Below are 20,665 nucleotides of genomic sequence, written 5' to 3'. Positions count from 1 at the left end.
ACCTCTTGTTTTATTTTGTGCAGTCCTTTTCTTCACTTGCTTACAAGCCTTTGTCAGTGGACCTGACTGTGGAAGAAGGAGTGAGGTTAAAGGTCATTTACGGCTCAGTGTCTGGTTTTCACGCCATCGATGTTGATTCAGGAACTACCTATGATCTCTACCTGCCAACACATGTGAGTCACAGTACAATTTCACACCCCTTCTTTTAGGATTGAGCCATCTTTGCTGGATTCAAGATTCAAGCTGTTAATTTAATTTTCTTGAAAAAAAATATGGCAATATGTGCAGTTAATGTGCAGTGCATTCCTAGTTCGCAAGATAGCATGTATTTAAGATTGCAGATGAAATATGAAGAGGAGAGTGTGTACGTGTTGGTGGGTTTTTTTTTTGTTTCATTAATATGTGTAGCTGTCTTCTGTATTCTAAGAATATTCTAAGAATAATAGGTACGGTTTGGAAGACATTGATAAGAGATTGTGCCATCTGGATGCACAGCTCTGCAGTTTACCAAGAGTGTGAAGTGTTGCTTATTGTTAATTCTTTTACAAGAAGGGCAGTTTATAATCTGTCTCTACTCAGCAGGGCACACAAGCTCATTGTATAAATGAGATGCCATCTCCCAAAATTTATTTTTATCGAAGTGCAGAACATGATCAAAACTAGCATTCTGAACACACACTGTATGCTAGCACAGTGCACACATAAAGGAAGAGGCACTAAGTAGAAAAAGTTTTATTTTCACTATAATTAGCTCTTAATCCATCTAGATAACATCTCTCCAAGTGATATGCCCCAGATAGCTTCGATTGGCTGTCCTGCCTGGCCCAACATCTTTATCCCTGTGTGCTACTTTTCAGCAAAACAGATTGTGATAAAAATACCCCACCCCCAACCCCCCTACCTCAACACCTCCCTTAAAATAATGCGCTTGGTGAAATGTTCTCTTAGCTGCTGTCTTTTCTCCCCCCCTCATTTAAATCAATATTTTTACTGAGCACCAGATCAGTGGTAGTTCAAGTTCAGCCTGGGAGCTGGAATCGCCTGCATTGCACTGAAACTCACTGGACAGCACTCTCTCGATCTCTCCCACTCCTCTGCGCGCGCACACAGACTGACTTTTCCTCGCACTCTTTTCCCTCCGCTGTTGGCTCATGAGAATACCAAGGCAGCGTATCAAAATTGCTCTTCGGCTCTGGATGCCAGTTTTAATGTTAAGGATAGTGGTTGCACAGCAGAGGGACAGTTTCTTATGTGGGAAACAGGCTTTCAGTGGGGCAAGTATAATGTTTGATTCCGTATCATCTTTCTTATTAACAAACACTGCATGGCTTTCATAGATGCATGGCTTTCAGCAGCAATCATGAGTGTGTGCCTGTGGGTATGAACATGTGGGTGTGTGCAGAGCTCATCTCGTAGCTTCTGATCTAAGAAACAGTTTTCCACAAGCGGCTAAAATGGATCCTTTTTAAGGTGATATTTTGCACTGTTAAAAATGACTTCATTCATTTTCCAAACTCTCTGCCATGAATTGAGGCTCATCTTTTAACAAATCATTTTTACTGAAAGTGTAATAACAAAAACTAGCACAGTCGACCATCATTAACTTTTATATAAAAATGTCTTATTCACGGCTTAGCAGTATTATGATTTTCTGATTTTATCTGCATTGTCTTTGATTCATGATTTGCCGTGATTACTGATTGTCTTTCTTCTAATAAGACAGCTGTTTCTGAGTTGTGCTGTCTCTCCAGTGGCTTGTAATTAATTAAAGAATCCCATGGTGCAAAGCATTAAGTGAACTGTCGCGTGATTGTTTAATTGGTTTAGTAAATGGTTAAAGATTCTGCTTTTGAGAACCAAAAATAAATCCTGTTATTTTTCCCAATTGTTAAATGTTTGCACAAATACAATGTATATTTCAACGAAAAGAATAAGAGAGCAGGTAGGGATCATTAAGAGAGATTGTGAAACATTTCAAGCTTAGTTTGGTTAAATCTATGAAGTTTCAGTGCTGTCACAGACATTCGCCTGCTTCTGAATATCAAATCTCTCAGAAATACTGTTTCAGCTGTTGAATTATAAGCTGGTACAGTACTTCTGTGGTTTTGAAAGTGCTCATGAAAGAAATTGGTAATGCTGGCTTGTCATTTTGATTGTCTGGTTAAAATGGATGCCTTTTGTTTCAGATCCAGGGAAGCATTCACCCCCATGCTATCATCATTTTACCCAACTCCAATGGCATGGAAGTGTTGGTGTGCTATGAGGATGAGGGGGTCTACATTGACACATATGGGAGAATCATTAAAGAGACCGTGTTGCAGTGGGGAGAGATGCCTGCCTCTGTTGGTACGTACCACGAGAAACGAGAATTTCAGTGGAGTTCCCTTTATCTCCTTGCACAAGTATTTTCACAAGATTGAGAAAAAGTGACTTTTTGGCACTCAGCTACTACCTGTACATGTGATTTAATTTTATGGATACATAAATGCTCGCATATTTAAGAGGGACAAAAGGCGAAACAAATCTCAGGCTCATTTGCTCATCTTTGCTATTTCTTCTTTAGATCTCCTTATAGTAATCTGTAATATACTAAATATTACATGGGTAGAGAGTGGAGATATAAAAGAGTAAAGTAAGATTCAACCTTTTTTGACAGATTTAGGGCACTGGGTCTAAAAATAAGATGTTTGAGGAGACCCATTTTGTTGGGCCCTTCGACCTCCCTATTAATCATGGAACCACATGTTCTTCAGGGATTTAGCAAAAGAAGACACTTGGCTTTTAATGAATAGTGTAAGAAACTGCAGGCAGAGTATATATTTGATAAAAGGTACTTTGAACAGGAGCTATTGATTTTTTTTAAATGGCAGCTGGTATTTTATCCCAGGTCATTTATGAAAAAACGGGTGTTTTGTCCCAGAGTGCTCTTAAACAAAAAGCAAGACTAAAAGCTTTTATACATTCGCACTGTGTCCTATTTTTGCAGCCTATCTCCAGTCAAACCAGGTCATGGGCTGGGGTGACAAAGCCATCGAGCTGAGATCAGTGGAGACGGCAAATCTAGAAGGAGTCTTCATGCACAAGAAGGCACAAAAATTGAAATTTCTTTGTGAAAGAAATGATAAGGTAAATAACTTCACTACTATTGTTATACTGTTCACTACTCTTATACCTTTTTGCTCTTTGGTGATTTTTGCCAATATATTGTAGATTTTTAAATGAAATCCTATGCTTTTCTTTTCTTGTTGGGGTTCTAGTTGGTTTGTTGGTGTAGTTGGAACAAATAAATGTTTACTTATATTATTTTAGAGTTTTATCAGTAGATCTTATCATTAATTGTCTATTTTGTTGCTATGATCTTTCAGGAAACCATTTTGTTTTGTCGGGCTTCATTTAAAAAGTTTGAGTTTTTTGTACTATTTAAAAGATTTCCAAGTGTAAAGTCACCATGAACTGGTATTTTAGCAGGGCTGTGGTCATGTACTCTAACTGGAAGGGGCGCCTCTGTACCTTAAAGAAAGGTGCCTTACATAGCAAATTTACATAGCCATTTACTGTAAATGAATAGTCTCCCAGTCATCATTGTGAATGACAATGTGTTCTCTGTTGGTTAAAAAATAAATGTATTGCTCTTTTAAATCATGTGAAAGTTGACTTAATACTTTTACTTTCATTTGCTTATCCAGTAATATTTAATTTACAATAAATGTGAATGGCTAAGTGGTAATACATTTGAATGTTTATCGTTCGTTAATCACAGCAATAACAAAACATTAACAGACAGTAATAAAAATGTTTAACAATCTGTTTTGAAGTGTATTACAGTTTTGATTTATAACTTAAAAAGCCATTCAAGTTTGATCTTTTGTTAAAGTGGTACCGATCTTTCTCCCTCATTTAAGTAGAATTTACTTCTGTTGCTTATTCCTTCGAAAGTAATACTTTGATTTTTGACACCACCAGCATTTGTTAAATGTACATACATACAGTAGTAGTGTGTGAGAGTACCACCTGTTTTTTTTCATTTAGAAAATGTCATAATACAGAGATTTAAAAATACCCTGATTCTTTGATAATTCTCTACAATCCCAAAGTCGGCAGTAATAACATACATTCCATTTTTTAGTCACTATTTGCAGTCTCAGATCAGAAATCTGTGCACATAATAATTACATCTGTATGTGTGCTTGTTTTCAGGTCTTTTTTGCCTCAGTCCAGTCGGGTGGAAGCAGCCAAATTTATTTTATGACACTTGGGCAGAACTCCCTATTCCACTGGTGAAGGAAGAGAACCTAGCAGAGTACTGGAGACAGTGCTCCCTAGAAGACTTCTTGCAACAGACAGCCAGTTTCTCATCCTGTCTATCCTGCAGTTGATTCCTACAAAGCTGAAGCATAGACAAAACCGAGTCTCAATAAAACATTGCTCCAAAAGATCTTTTAAAAATGCACAGCTGTTCTGAACAACCTTAAGCATTAAAGTGCATAAACTTATAGTCCTCCCTTATGGAGGACCTTGGCACAGCCAACTAGTACTGTAATAAGCATTAATACTTTCCTTAAGTTCTCGACCGCAGGGCCACAAAGTATATATTGCTGTAATTGGCGTGTAGTTTGTGCAATAGTTAAAAAAGCAGTTTGTAAAGCACTAGATATATACCTCAGAAAGTTCAGTTAATTAGATAAGAAAAATTGCAGATCCACTGTAAGTCAAAAATCTATAGTACATAATGAGTTAGAAATGTATGAAGAATGTGCAGTTTGTGAATTAGGTCTGAGAGTTAAGGTCTGTTTTCACCATTTGCTGAAATTCAACTGCACAAAGGTCTTAAAGCACTTCCATTTAAATTATACAAATTTAATTGAAACTTAAACAAAAGATAAATTTAAACTTGCTCTTGCTTTAGTCCTTAATCTAAGGTTGCAGTAATGGATAACAAAACAATTTTAGTGTAGCCTTGCAGTTATCATTTACCACAGCACAGAGATTAGGTTTTATGCCCATAGTTTATCAATTAGAGCTATTTAATTACTTCTAATTAGCATTAGCAATGCAAGGCATTATGAGTTAGTTAGCATTAAGAACAAAAAAGCATTAATACAAGTTAAATCATTACTTAGTTGGAAATCGCTGTAGACAACTATAATAGGATCTATGAAGTTACCAGACAGCATTCTAAAGTATGAGGCAGTGTATTGCACTGGTTTTTAAAGGTAAACATTTAAGCTACACTAGCCCACACCAAGTCTCTTTGTACATTCGCAGATGTACATTTTTTGCACTGTTTTTACACATTATATTTTAGCTGGTTGACTCCTTGTATAATGAAGTGTTCTTAATAGTTTTGTCTTTTTGCACTGTTATACTGTATCATTTTTATCTGAAATCCTTTATCTGTAGCAGTGCCGATCTAAAAAAAAATAAGATTATTCTAAAATGGTATTAATTTTAAATGTCTTCCTAAATATTCTACAGTATTACTGAAACAGAGAAAAAGATTGGAACTAGGGAAAGCTGTCTCTCTGTTTGAAACAAAGTGAAGGCACTTTATTACTGTATCTGTTTACTTCTGGAAAAGGAGACTTTTTGGAAAGGAAAATAAAGTGCCATTAATTACTGCAGAACGATGAAACATTGTTAAAAACCACAGAGGTGACTGAGAACGACTTATTCAATTTTGAAAGATTTATCTTAAACTGATAATTTTTTCAACATAAATCAGTCTAATTTTGCATGGAGTTCATTGTCAGAGTGCAAGCTGTTGATTTTTTTTTACCATTAGAGCACAAGTGGCAAATCGTATTATTGGTATCATTACACGTTTCGGTTTCATACAATACTGTATATATCAATGAAGGCACTTAAGATGCTTAATCTAAGATAAAGCATTTTAAATTTGCTTGGAAAAAATAGTCCATGTTAGTTGATGAGAATTATAGAGATGATCCATCTTCTAAGAAAAAGAAATTGTTCACCATTTTCATTTTCATTTTAAGATAATTGTCATTTAAGATATTTTTGGTGTATGAAGTGGATTGTATTTTATGTTGAAACATTCGCTTGAGGACAACACAGTTTGTACTACAGTATGTGTTAGATTAAACACTCGTGAGTTGTACAACTGAGCAAGGCTTTCGTTATGTAATTTTAAAATTTCACTATGGACTGTGAGTTTTTTTTTTCCAATTGAAAAACTGTTAAATACTATGCTTTGCCACTAGGTAGAGCACAACCTCACACTTCATATTAGTAGTGAAGAAAATGTTTTATGTACAGGTGGATAATTTCAGCAGCTGGTTCTGTAAGTATTTAAAAGCAGTAAAAGGACTCTTTATAAGACTTGTGTTTATTAACATTTTATTTTATTACTGACAAGTATCTCTATATTCACTGTAAATAGACAATGCTGGTGCTGGGTCATGATCAGCCAACATAACATTTTGTTTGCCATTAGTGTTCTGAGGTACTGAAATTAAAATTCATTATTTTTGATGAAGATGCACCATGCTACAGTAGTTATAGAAATTGATAGAAATTATGAATTTAGAACAGCTCTGATTATCAGACCCTTCAGGTGAAAATGTAGTATTAAGGGATAGAATTCCAAATTAAGAAAAAGTCTTAAATATCTGTATTCACAGCAATGTACCAGCTCCAATGCTATCTAGTATACAGTGGTTCCCCTGCTTCTTTCAGGGAGCCAAATGGAGGCTGGTTTAAAATCAATTGAAAAGAAACTGAAAAGTAAAAATAATCATTTTAGTTCATAGGGTAACATTAAAGTAAATACCCTTAAGGATAACCGTGCATTACATTTACTTTCCAAAAACAGTTAATTTAAAATAATTCAAATTCTAGATGAAAATGCTGTGTGCAATGCTGTAATGATTTTGTAATGTAGGTAAATTTACTACTGCCTCAGTACTTTTAATAGACCTGTTGCTTTTCATTGTTCTGAATTATTTTTTAAATATCTGTAAAAAAAAAAGATAATGGACCTTTAAGAAATATGTTGAATATGTTAACATAAAACCAGGTTTAAAGAGTACTTCACAGGATGAAGAAGATTTTGGCGAAATTCTGAGTGATGTGATAGGTTTCCTGCTTTGAAATGGTTGAATTAACTTCTGCAATAAAAGGAAAAATATCGCCTTTGTAGAAAAGAAAGTTAACTTGATGGCATTAACGTGTTTTGTAGATGTGTTAGAGAGGAACTGTGTATGTTGATGCAGGATTTAAGGCAGGTTAGAGGATTGTCTGTGGAAAAATAAAAGGTTGTACCTCTTTGTTACTATTACATTTTCCATGTTTAAATTAAGTGTTAGTGTTCATTATATTTACCTGAACTGAAGATGCAACAATCGCATTCAGCTTATCAAGTCTGTTTGTCTATATTTTTTAGTTAATTAAGAGACTTCAAAGTTAAAGGCTGAGACCTGCTGCATATTTGTACACTTAAACATAAATATTGTTTCAATAAAAAAGTTTAATCAAGTAACTGCACAACAGTAAAGCTCCATTTTTTCCAGCAATAATTATAACTGAAATTATTGAAGGGTAAGATTACTACAGTTAAATGTTTTATATACTGTATGTGACTTTGGGGAACTAATGTATTAAGAGGTTTCCTTGCTTATAAATGGTTTGCGGGTTTTTTTTAACATTGGAGTTAAGGAAACTGAGAACTTGAACAAAAACCTATTTTAAAAAATCAAGCATTAAATTCAGTGATTGATTTCCTACCAATATAAAGTATTGTGTAAAGGATAGAGCCATTTTAATTAAATTATCATCATTTACTTGATATTGTTTTAAAATTATAATCCCAAAACTTTTTTGTTCTCCTCAATTTGTAAAAATTGTTATAAGGTTTGTGCCGAGTATATCCAAAATTTCATGCACTATTCCTATTAAATCAGGTAAACACTTTTGCGGGTGTTACCGATATGTAAACAGCAGTGTGTGAAATAAATCTTGTTAAAAGTTATTCTGTGCTTTTAATGTACAAATACAGTATGTGTGACAGAATACATAGAGTTGAAGCTCGGCAGGTGTGAGCCTAGACAGTACCTGGGAAAGCGAAGGTTGCTGCGTTAGTGAGATGTGTTAATGAGACCAGTAGAGTGCGCTCACCGTGCGGTCTGTGTGGGTCCTAATGCCCCAGTATAGTGACGGGGACACCAGGTGGGGCTGCACATTGGTGAGGGTGGAAGGGAGTCACCATTACCTGTAAAGTGCTTTGAATGGATTGTCCAGAAAAGCGCTATATAAGTGTACGGATTTAAGGACGTCCTGTAACGTGCTCCTCTTTCCAGTGTCAAATAATCAGCAAATTTAGAATAGGGCGTGTATACACGTCAAGGGCATTAAAAGAACTTCAGCTCCTGATCTTTCTCGAATCGTGTTTTTCGGCAGAATTCCCATCGATTCTGCAGCGCTCGCTTGTTCGGGTTTTCCGGGATAGGCGGCTTCTCCTGGGCAGTAAAGTGTGGATGCTGGCTACTGCCACACGCAGTGTGTGGACAGACTACAAGTGAGATTTTTTTCTTCTTCGCCTGCGAGACAGCGCAAAACTGCAGGTGACGTCACTGTCTGCAGCGTCTGCGCGGACTGCTGCTGTAGAGATGCGGTTGAGCAGATTGAGTAAATGTGGAAGCTCTATATACAGTATATATTCATGTACTGTATATATATATCATTGTTACAAACCAGATCTACCAAATACAAACTCTTTTATCCAGGACTTCTTTCAGTGATATAAAGCACATATGATTCGCATACAAAATAACAGTTACAAAGTATACAGTAAATTCATATTCCATTCAAGAATGTAGAGTACAATTAACAAAAGCAGAGGCAAAGTATATACAATGAATTTATAAGGTCATCACCACAACATCGATCCGTAGTATAGTACTTTATAATTGAACTGTCTCCGATATCCGTTTACTCAGCACTGTTTTGTTTGGAATAAAGCATTAGATTAAAAAAAAACGTGGATCACTTTTCCGAAGGGAGTTCACAAAAACGGAATAGTTGGGTAGTCGTTCCTTGGTGGAGATTTTAGAAATCAACGTTTTACTGTTTTTTCTACTCAACCATAAAACTGAGATCTGTCTGTTTTCTAGGTATTAGCATGAAGCATAGAAGCAAACGATAGCTCCATTTTTTTTTGTTTACCAAAGGTGACTCAAATGAAAGTTACATATACTTTAGATTTATAGGATGAAAACATTCGCCTCTTACAGCACCTTTTGCTCCACGAAGAATGTGATTTCGCCTGTACAAAAAAAACACGTTTGCTGTTCTGTTTTTCTTTTTAAAGAAAAAAAACGAAGCACAATATTCAATACGCCATCTACACGTCAGAAGTGGAAGCTCGGTAAAAGGGAGAAATTCAAATCAGCAGAGATCCGCGATGATCTGTGCTCGATTATGAGGCCTGGGATGAAAAAGGCAGTTTGAATTAACGTCCGAGTCAAAAAGTGTTTACATTTGTCTTTTAAAGAAAATAACCGCTACCATATAGCAAGGTGAAACGTGCTACAGGTTTATAATTTTAACAATCGCTCTTTACATAAGCACGTCGGGAAAGTGTTACATTTTACTGAAAATGTGTGGGCGTCAGGGTTACAAAACCAAAACTCATTAATCTATTGTACCGTTCGGAAGATTTTAGAAATGCGACAGAAACTCAACACTTGCTTCATACAGGCACTATGGATGTGAAACTAAAACACTTAATTGTTCAAACTAGTTTAAATAGTTAAACCTGCGCCGTAAATTAGTGTGATTTTATATTAAAGAGGAAGCTTTTTTAAATTAAAATGCGGTGACGTTTACCTGCTTTAAACATTATATTTTGAAATAAATTTACAGCCGCCTTAAAAATATACATCTGAACAAGTATTTTCCACCGGCATTTTTCTTGGCGCTTATCTATCAAGCATGAACATGGTGCCTGAAGACGGAGACAGTTCTTCAAGTTCTGCTGTAGCCCAGAGATCTCCGATATGGGTGGCCTTTGACAAATTAGTGGCTTCTACTGCTCTGAGACAAGAGAACGACAATGCCGAGTTTGTCGCCGTTGTGGCAGTACAAAGGTATTTGACAGAACCTAAAGTAAGCTCAAACAACAACCAATTTCCACACAGCTACTGTTTCGATGTGACGGTCACCGACGGGGTTTGTCGGGCCAAATGCCATCTCGCACACGATCTGAACCACCTGGTTCACAAAAACAAGCTTCGCACTGGAATAGAGATAAGGATAACAAAGTGTTCGTTCGTTTACGACGAAAGAAGGCTGGGGCAGGGCTCGGTCTGCATTGAGCAAGTTGAATTCGGCTCGCAAAATTCCAACATCCTCTACGTCACGAATGATGTATTTAGTTTGCCTGTGTGGTCAAAACAAGGAGTGATGAATCTGACAGTTTTGCAAAACGATGCGCCTCTTAAATTCGGAAGAAAGCATTATTTGCCCCTGTGGAATAATGAGGATCCATACGGAGAATTATGGATTCCCTACGTCCCACCAAGAGATGTCATGGTGGATGGTAAGAAGATTATTTCCAGCTCACTAAAGGTTACATTTTAATCGAAGATGAAACCAACGGTACTGTGCATTAGACCAAGAAAGTGTTTATGACTCAGTGTATTTCTGCACACGCATAAACCTCGTTTGGTATCATGTGTATTTTACTCTTCCCCAGTTTAAACAGTTCATACGGCTTCATGTAAATATTTTGTCTAGATGAATGAGTGTTAAATGTATTATATAATTTATAATATAATGTCATTTTAAACTTGTGTATTGTTTTGTTTCTGAACAGTGTCCAAAGTAATTTCTCTGTCTGAGCTGGAGTCTTGCACCAGGTGCCCAAATCTGCCTTTGCTTGTGAGAATAATGCATAAATCTAAGCTGCGATTTTATGGAAAACCTGAAACAAAGCTTGATGTCCCATATCAGGTAAAGAATAAAAGCATTAGTACAGTGTTCATCAGAACTGCATTCATTTTCACTGCAAACTGTAATGCTCAAACCTACATTGTTGAGGTTTTATCCGATCAGGTTTGAAGTTATGTGCATGAGCTCCATGTAAGTGAGCATTTCTGATTTGCTGACACGTTCTCAATGTTTAGTGAATAGAAATGCAGGGTTTGAGAATCATTATTCTAAATTAAGAAAGACACAACAGCCCGGCTGTGTCTGGCTATCTCTTTCAATTGTGTGAAGAAAGTCTTCACACACTGTGTTGTACAGTGTTATATCCAAAATAAGAAAGGACACTTGACGCTTCACCTGAACAGGAAGGAGGGTGTTAATGAATTTCATTCCACTGGAATGTTCCTTTCCCCTTTTGGGATGCAGGCCTATTTTGAAGTGGCAGACCAGAGTGGGATGATGTCTTTGGTACTTTGGAACTCCTTGTGTCCTGAGTGGTATCAGAGGATGAAGTTGGGCACCGTGCTCTTTCTCCAAAGCTACGGCCTCAAGCAAAGTTACCAGTGGAGGACGAGACCCACACCGGGAGACAGTCAGTTACAGCGTTTCACTTCAGTAGGTACTGTACACACTCAGTTGGTCCATATCTCCCATACTGCTCTATTACTAATAAGCAGTTTGTGGATTGTTTAGTACTTTTTTAATCTTGGTTATTTTTCTTCAGTAGTGCAATACTGTTAGTTTAACCTGTATAGTGGCACTCTATGACGTTTGGTTTTGTTGCAACACGTGTTGTTCAATTGTCCTAATACTCTGAGAGTTTTGTTGTGATGATGCTGATTGATTTCATTTTAAGAAATTTCCCTGAATCCTCGAGATCCAGCAGCTATTATCAACATAATACCACCAAAGGATGTCCTAGAGCAATGGAAATTACCAGATGTCTCATACCACTTTATCACAAGGTATTGATGGTGCTGTTTAAGTGTATATTTCAATATGCTGCTGAAAATACATGTTGTGACCTATTTAAAATTGCCCCCTGGTTATTACTGCATCACCAAGCGGGAGAATTACATGTTGTATTATAGTTGGGTGAATACCATGTGCTGTATGGAAGGTATAATTGTTAATCTGTAGTAATCTGTTTGCATAGCAAGATGATGTCATGACCTGATATTTGAGATTTGGTTGATAATTCTTATTTTTTAATTACTTACCCCCCCCTCCCATGTGCAACGATAGTCATGGTTAGATTAAATTGCCTTTGGGTGTAAGGATGTCTACATGAAGACAGAAACCTTTTGTTAGAATCTTAGAGTGTGTATGAAATGTATTTGATTTCTTGTTTCCCTGTTCCTAATATGTTGTAATGTGATCTACTTATATTCTTTTTTTATAACGCTTCCTTTTCTGCAGCTGAAACAAATCTCTGAAATGGAAGCTGAAAGTGACCCCATATTCATTCCTATTGAAATGAATAACTGCAACAGGCGTCTTCATATGTAGATAGTTTCCTTCTCCACTAGTGTGTTTTAGCAAGGGAGTTTTATGAATGATAGAAGCTGGACTACCTGTAGTTGTAAACATTTCTTACCGTACAGGGAAATATACAGTAGTATCAACTCTGATGCCTCTTTTCATTTCTCCATCTACCTGTCAGATATTGAAGTACACACCATGTGGATGTTTAAGAGCTCTTATTTCATGTTAATAGGACTAGAAAGGAACTCTGCATAGTCAAAATGTTTTCATTATTGTTATTAAATCCATAAAGTAACGGTTACAAAGATTCTTATTTCTTTTCCTTAACACTTGATTCCAAGGAACTTGAAACTTCCTTGTAATATGTAGTTGCATGCTATTTTTGTATTTGCAACTTTGAAGTAGTTTAGTAATTTTGCTATTTCCACTCTTAGATCAGAACTGGACGGCTTACCCCATAATCACACTTGTGATGTCATTGGACTTGTCACCTTTGTTGGACGGTGTGAGAGAATTAAGACGAAAGGTGCCCCTGGTTAGTGCTGTTGATTTTTAAAAAAAATCTTAAAGTTCTTTAAAAAAATATCTCCCTGCTGCCATGTGTGAAAACAAATCTCAAGAAAGACCATTCAATATTTACAGTATGAAAAGGTGTGCAAGCAATCTGAGTGTTATCTTCTCCCTTCATCTGGATTCGTGGCATAGCTGGAAATGGATATTTATTTGAACAAGTCCAGATATTCCTAGCACATTTCACTGCAAAAGTAATGTTATCACTACTGTTTCAATGTTGTCTGATATGCCCATAGTCCTAGCATTTTTATGTGATTATTACTACAAAGCCAAATTGCTTGAATCTAGTAAGATAACCTTCTCAAGGATTTCTTTCTCAGTATTATAATGTCTGTACAGTTTCTAAATTATTGCATTATTTCCCTTCCTTCGTGGTTTGCTCTTATTATAATGAAATGTCAGTTCCAGCAATTTGTCATATTTTGGGCCTCTGCTTTCCTGAGAAGAATACATATATTCATTGCATCCTCGGTAACCAAGCTTAATCGTTTCTACATAAACAATATTAAAGTGATGCATAAGGAATCAATACACAGCAGATGTTAGAGAGAGGAAAATAGTGCACCTTATTTCATCATTCTCTAAATAGGGTCAAAGCTGTTTTTGCCTCACACTTAATTAAGCTTTCTCGGAAGCTGATAGTCAGTGCTTACTTGCTTGTTTATACCTTTTTTCATGAACTGACATGGCTTTTTTTTTTAATTTTGTTAGACCAGGAAAAATACTGGACGTATCGTTGGGTGCATGCCATGGATGGAACATCAGATACCCCATTTATTCTGGAAATTTTTTCAACCTCACAACCTGAGATATTTAGCAGGATACAACCAAGTAAATGGCCATTTACTGTTTACATGCAACAGCATTTTTTTCTGTCCTAAACAGAAATAACCTGTCATTACAGTGATTGAAATCTTCTGCTATATTTATTAAAAATGCATCTTCAGATTTACTAGGTAGTGTGTAGCAAATAAATATAAATTTAACCAAAAGGATTAGAAGCATATGTTTTCAGATGTTAGTGCCAATGTATTTTAGCAGTAATAACTGTTAGATCATAAGAAATATTGAGATAGTATTTTAAATAAATCATTTTGCACAAATGAAACACAAGCTTTTACTATATGTTCATTATTGTTAATGTTAAAAATTAAATGGCCTAATTTCTTATAATTGAAAATATTGTTACAGTCTTGCTTGAGGGAAGCTTATTTATGTTAAATTTACAATCTTTTCACCTCTTTTCACAGTGACATTCCTCGTATGCCTTCAAATGAGAGTTTGCCGAGACGCAAGTCATAGTGTGCCATACCTCACAAGTTCCAATGAGACTCAGATATTTATAACTGGTAGGTTTTATTGAAGTACTGCTCATTTTTTCTGCTCATTTGGATCGCATATCAAATGATTTTATGGTGTGATGTGTAGATTGGTATTAAAATTAAAAAAGTACATTACTGTACTTTTAGGGTTAATATAAATTATTATATTAATTTATTAATATAATTAAGGGTTAATATAAACGGTTAATCAAGTGTGGTTTCAAAGCTCAGGTATCGTTGTCACGTGCTTGAAGTGTCAAAATGAAGTGTGGGAACCTTTTTATTTTTATCTGTTCACAGGGTGTCACAAGGGTCAGCCGTACACTTCCAATCCCCAGGTGAAGAGCTTTATCCAGTGGACCAAAACCCAGACAGATGCTGGTGCGCTAAAGAGGAGTGTGATTGGAGGGCATTATTATTTCCCACCAGCCCCTCCAGTGTTTACTCAGACCATTACAGATGGTACAGGTGAGAGGTCACAGTGTCCGATGTGAGACACAATCAAAACAAAGATGCTAAACCAAGATAATATAAATGTTTACACTACGGTCACAGGCGTTGGAGTGTACATTTGCTGAGTAACCAGCATTTTGTCCCTTTAAATGGTGCTTTTATTATTGTTATGGTTTGTAATTAGAATTGGTTATGAAGCTCAAATAAAAATAGCTTAACTGAAAAAGCATTGGATCTCAACTAGCAATTGACACATTTTAATCAGTTTATTTCTGTTTTAAGTTATACCTGTCAACATCAAGCATTTTAAAAGAGAGATTCAGGAATAACAGTAATGAGAAAAGTTTTTAAATGGAAAGTAGTGAGTAAACCACAAATAAGTTTTACTTTATGTATTTCGTACTCTAGTGTAGTGTAGGAGTATCCAGTCCAGTCCTGGATGGCCAATGTGTCTGCAGATGTTTCATTTCTGCTCAGGTCTTTATTGCCCGTTTTCACTAGTTTAACTGCACTAGTTGAATAGTTTCTCCCAGTTCTTAAGAAGGCTTGTACTGTGCAAATATGTTCACATTTTATTCTATATCTGACAACTGGAATAAAAAAAAAAGGTTCATATTGAAAGAGGTATGCTGTCCTGTTAAACTGGGATTGGATCTGTTTTTTATAGGATTTGACTTAGCCTTGAATCATTTTTGCCTCCTCATTTTATTTGGAAAAATCTCTTTTTTAGCTCAAGTTCCAGTTGTTGCAACCAAGGAGCTTAAGAAGGAAATGGATAGTCTGCAGTACAGGGAGCACAAGCGTTTAGCCATACAGGGCTTAATTACTGCGGTGGAATACGTAGTGTGGCCAGAAAAGGAATCTGGGACATCTGAGCAGGTGAGTGGGAACAGGAAAGCTGACATGGAAATTGGTTTCCCTTGTCTAACCACTTACAGCTCTTTTATTTTGGTTTCAGATGACTAAACAGTAATCCTGTGAAACCCATAAAATTAAATGCATGTTTATGAGAATCATCTTAAATGCAGGCAACGTAATACCACAATAACCTTTAAGACTTTTAAGACATTAAACTCAAGAATTCTAAGCTATGTACAGTAGAGTGAATATGTATAGGCAGATACCACAGGAAAAGAGGAAGGAGGTGTAACTGTATGTTTTTCTACACTTTTAGCCAGTTATCTAAGTCAAATTTGTACAAGATGGGGCAGGTGGAAGGCAAACATTAGTGGATGATAGAGAAATCACTCTTCATTTCTTTAATCCATTTTGTGTAGGCTTCTCTCATTAATGCACCAGAAACAGTAAATCCAAGTACAATGAGCCCAGCGCAAAGAGAGCAAGACGCAGCAGGCCTGGCAATGGATAACTACTTCGTGTCTGATCCAGAGGAAGATGTGCCCTCTTCAAAGGAGTCAGTGCTGTCCAGCAAGAGTTCCAAAAGCAACGGTCAGGTTGAGAGCCACACTCAACAAAAACGCAGGAGGGATAAACAAAAACACAAGTAATATTCTCCTTTTCAAGCATTCACCTAAATCACAAAGAATATTGCAGGAGAATTTAACCTACAGTACACTGCCATGTGCAGTAGAATATCTTTAGCCACTGAAAAAATACCATTAGCCTACAATGAAACACCTTTAAGAGTATTATTAGTGTATTATTAATACTGATATTATTATTAATATTACTAGCAGTTCATAGTCCTTAAATTGTATTAATTTCAGTTCTTCTGTCTAGAAAACAATAGCTCAAAAAGTGTAATTAAAAAAATGTTTTTGCCTTTATTACAGAGTAGCAAAACGACGCTATCTCACACGAGCTGCTGCTCGTGCACTAAGGTAAATACTTACCCCTTCACACAAACTGAGTGTGCACATAACATGAAATTATTGTGGGATGTACATTGATGTACAGTATGTCCTTAAAAAAGGACTTCCAAAAATTGCTGTTAGAGGAAGAACTTGCTGTACTGAAGAACTTTCTGTGCACAGATAAATTACTCTAAAGCGATTTTGTGACTCTGGCGTTAAACTGGGAATTGAAGATGTATTCATAACATGTCAATTAAAAACAAAACCTGCTTTCAGAGTCATAGAAGCCCAAGAATCTGGCCAAATAAGTGAGGAAGTGGAAGAGAGTGCTGATTCTGAACCAGAGCAGGACAGTGAGCCACAGGAAAGAGACACTGAAGCACATGGAGCAGGTGAGCAGCATTCTGTTGGAACAACAACCTGCTTTACTCTTTTTAAAATTGTATTTTTAAAATGAGGAATTCTCAGGGTTTTATTCTTATGTAAACTACACATCAGATTCAGATTCTCCAGTGTTTTCTTAACATTCACATCTCTTGCAGTAACTCCTGTACCCATGCAGGGAGAGAGTGGAATGACATGTTCCTCTGACACGCCCTCCTGTTAAGAGTCATTCATCTTTTGACATGGTTTAAGCTTAATAGTGCCTGACAGGAGAATTAGCATATCTATCATTGAGATTTCTGCAAAATTTAAGAGGGCCCTGGTTGAGAAATGCCCAGCAGCATTTTCACAACTTGTGCACACTGCTTGTGGAGCCCTGGTCACATTTGGCTAGTGATACAAAAGGCTTGAGTTATATACCTACGGGCTATGGAGTTTAAGCTTTACTGATTAAACCACTCGGCTGCCCTTTATCATTGATTAGTAATTACCCATATTGTACACATATTGTACCTTTAACCTAAGACCATTAAGCATGGCCACACCTTTTTGGGGTTATAGTTAAAGTTGTGCACATGATAAGACTGAATTTTCTGACATTATGGTAGTTTGGTAACAGGCAGTAGCAGGCAGCAGTTTATGGCAGGGATGGTCTCTTGAAACACAGGTTTTTATGTTACATACTGTAGATAGAGAAGTTCATTTGAAATGAGGTTGGTTACTCATGGGGTGGTACGTTATTGACTTACATGTTATGTAAAATGTGTCTTAAAATAGCAAAAACGTAAAATGGTTATGAAACTTTATACCAGTCCCAATCTCGCAACGGGTCAAGTGACATACAAATAGAAAATTAACTTGTTTGTGAATAGTTTTCAATATTTATTTCAGTATAGTTACCTACAAGGATTTGATCATCAGTTTCACGTTTGTAGAGTTCTAATAGAAACACGAATGTCCCATTTTCTGTCTTCAGTGAAATTCATGCAATGTACTTTTTTTAATACTCAGAGTGTTCTCATACAGAACTGAAAATAATAATGATGACGGGAAAGTTTTCAATAAATCTTATACATTCCAGAGTTGCGTAACAACCTTAAAGGTTTGATTTTATTGCATTGTTATGATGTTTTTTTCTGCTATGGTAGGTCAATGTGCTGTTTAGGTCTGTCATTAACCAAAGGCATTGTTTCTATATGCTCTAGATCATCTGAACCGTAACACACTTGAACGACTGAAGCTTGAGAAAGATCCCAGTTGTTCGTGGGAAAGCACTGCATGGTCAGATTTGAAAGGACAGTTGCAGGAACATTTCAGTTTTGACTTTCTGCACCCGGAGAGCATTCCTCGTAAATTTGATTGTGAAAATAAAGAATTTCTATTGCAGTACAACAACTTGCACCCGGAAAAGTGGATACCTGAGGTATTTTCTGTTGAACAGGACATAAATCAATACACCCCTGTAGTTCATAATGGATACTATAAAGTAACTATATTAGGTAAGTGAGTTGATTTAACAGTACTCTTACCCCCACTTGAAGCAATATAGTTATACCATTGTTACAGTATACATCCACTGCTTGCTTAAAAGGAAAAAAAATGTTTTTCCCTATTTTATAGAAATCAGCAATTTTCTGTTTAAAGTTGTTTTTGTTGTCTAATATCTGTTTTTGTTTCTGTCTAAGGCATAAATCATCAGACTGCAATCAATGCCTTGTTTCTGCCTGTAATGTCACCTGAAGACCCTAGGAGTGTGGGCTTGCCAAATGACCCCCATGACAATACACTGTTCTCTTTCCTGACAACAGGGTTTGTTTGCCCAGAGCATTCTACTGATAGTGTTGGGACTCAGCCAGTTTTCCTAGCTCCAGGTGAGAACTTGTATTCTTCACAGTCTGTGTTTCCTTAACTGATGGGGGAGGATGATTGGCTTAACTGTGGCATTGATCAAAACAAATCTTCCACACACCTGCCAATTTCAAATTTAAAACCCACTTTTTGGTGGGTGCATCTCATGCAATCAGAACATGCCATCCAGTTATACTTTGTATTTTTAATGGATTAGGACTTTCATTTAACCTGAGCTTGTGTCTGAATACAGACAATTAGTTGTTACATTTTCTTGTCACGACTCAAAACCTAAGCAATTGTAGGCCTTATCAGTCTCTTCTGGACAAATGCTGTACTGTAGGAGGTGCTATCCTTCAGATGAAACATTAAACTCATACTTTGACATTAACATTCCATGGGACTGTTTGTAAGAGTAGGTTTGTTAACCCAGGTATCCTGTTTAAAATCCATTTTGAGCTTGCACAACTGTTTCCTCCTTAATTCAATTGTTTGAGCAAAAGTTCTGCATGTGATGTGCTATGTATTGGAGCTAACTACCAAATGTCACACAGGTGTGTTGTTTGGCTTTGCTTGTTGTAAATAAGTAGAGGTTATATACATTTTCAACATCAGTTCTCCTAAGGGTTGCAAAAGGCTTCAGTTTAAAACCTATTGGAACGTCTCAAGCTTTTTAAGATTTAATTTTGAGTGTACAGTTTTAAATGTTGCTCTTACAATGTTGAGAATATGCTGCATGTATGAAAAGAATAATGTGACAATTTTATTGCTTTTAGGAGAGATAATACAAAATTCAGCTGCCAGCCTGGATAACTTGCACGTCATCTGCTTGTTAGATTTCTATAATCTTGGAGATCAAAAGACAGAGGTTTTTATCAACAAGGTCTATAAAATGACAGATGCTGTATTAGTATGAATGAACACAAATAAGCTAGTTTCTTTTGTAGAAAATGTAAGGAAAGTGTTGTAATCTCTAGCAGAATGTTTTTTGTTGATCTTAACATGTTGAATTAGAAACGGTGTTGCTATAATGAAATGAAAATAAAGGGTAAGGTAAGGCTTCATAAAGTAATGAGAACCTACCTTCAGAACAAGATAACTTTTTTAATTGTTTAAACTATTTTCATTTTAAATGTTTAAGATTTCCTTCTTTATGCATTAATATAACCTTTTTGTACAATATTTTTGTATGAGTGCACTTTTTAATTGATTCAAAAAGGAAGTGTGTAAACCACAAATAAAAAATGCTTTAATTTTAATGATGTGATATGTAATGATTTTCCTTTTTCCCCACACTATCACTTTTAATGATTATGACTCTCCACAATACCACCTTTGTTCTAGAATATTTTACTTAATAATAATTTAAATGACAAATTATGAAGACCATAAGACCATATACAATAATGCTACATCGCTTATATTGTAACATTGTATATATTATACCATGATATAGTAAAATATGCACAAAATTTGTGCCTATCTTTTGTCTCTTCGTTTAGAAGAGCAAATAATGAGGATATTATTTATGTAATGGCACAGTACTGTAATTCCTGGCTAATGTATATATGCATACTTAATGATCATCAATGTTTTGATTCTTATTTTATTAAAACATATAAGTAAATAATAAAATATATTTTGATTTATTTACTTATTTCATATTTTTCCATCTATTTTGAAAAGCTCTAGTTGATGGTTTATGTCCTGCTCTCTTGTTTTCAAAAATATCGTAACACAGTTCAATTCCTTTGTCTTCTTCTGTTTATTCCCCTCCTGCTGTACTTCCACTTAGGTTTAATTTTGTTTCCTTTCACATATATTTAAATCCTGATCCTGACT

At 35.9% G+C, this 20,665-nt stretch overlaps 2 protein-coding genes across 10 annotated transcripts in view; both read left to right on the top strand.

Moving 5' to 3' along the window:
* Window positions 1–7,987, top strand: part of LOC148653859 (traf2 and NCK-interacting protein kinase) — a 62,187-nt gene extending 54,200 nt beyond the window's left edge. For all 9 annotated transcript variants that reach the window (XM_088596841.1, XM_088596840.1, XM_088596845.1 and 6 more), the window contains 4 exons: window positions 24–173; window positions 2,187–2,346; window positions 2,987–3,126; window positions 4,198–7,987. In XM_088596841.1, coding sequence (XP_088452967.1) covers window positions 24–173; window positions 2,187–2,346; window positions 2,987–3,126; window positions 4,198–4,281 — 534 coding nt within the window. In that variant the 3' untranslated portion in view covers window positions 4,282–7,987. The remainder of the gene's footprint in view (window positions 1–23; window positions 174–2,186; window positions 2,347–2,986; window positions 3,127–4,197) is intronic.
* Window positions 7,988–9,378: 1,391 nt separating this feature from the next.
* LOC148653858 (RPA-related protein RADX-like) lies at window positions 9,379–20,082 on the top strand. The gene is made up of 15 exons (XM_088596848.1): window positions 9,379–10,555; window positions 10,832–10,968; window positions 11,371–11,563; window positions 11,801–11,909; window positions 12,864–12,964; window positions 13,714–13,833; window positions 14,253–14,351; window positions 14,625–14,792; window positions 15,508–15,656; window positions 16,055–16,281; window positions 16,571–16,618; window positions 16,868–16,983; window positions 18,181–18,474; window positions 18,661–18,846; window positions 19,600–20,082. Exons 1-15 carry the CDS (start codon window positions 9,949–9,951, stop codon window positions 19,737–19,739), a joined length of 2,694 nt encoding a protein of 897 aa, XP_088452974.1. The 5' UTR covers window positions 9,379–9,948; the 3' UTR covers window positions 19,740–20,082.
* The last annotated feature ends 583 nt before the right edge of the window (window positions 20,083–20,665 follow it).

Source organism: Lepisosteus platostomus, chromosome 10, assembly GCF_059453375.1.
Source record: "Lepisosteus platostomus isolate fLepPlt1 chromosome 10, fLepPlt1.hap1, whole genome shotgun sequence".
NCBI lineage: Eukaryota > Metazoa > Chordata > Actinopteri > Semionotiformes > Lepisosteidae > Lepisosteus > Lepisosteus platostomus.
Note: the sequence above shows the minus strand (reverse complement) of the source record. Positions and strands in the feature narration are given on the sequence as shown.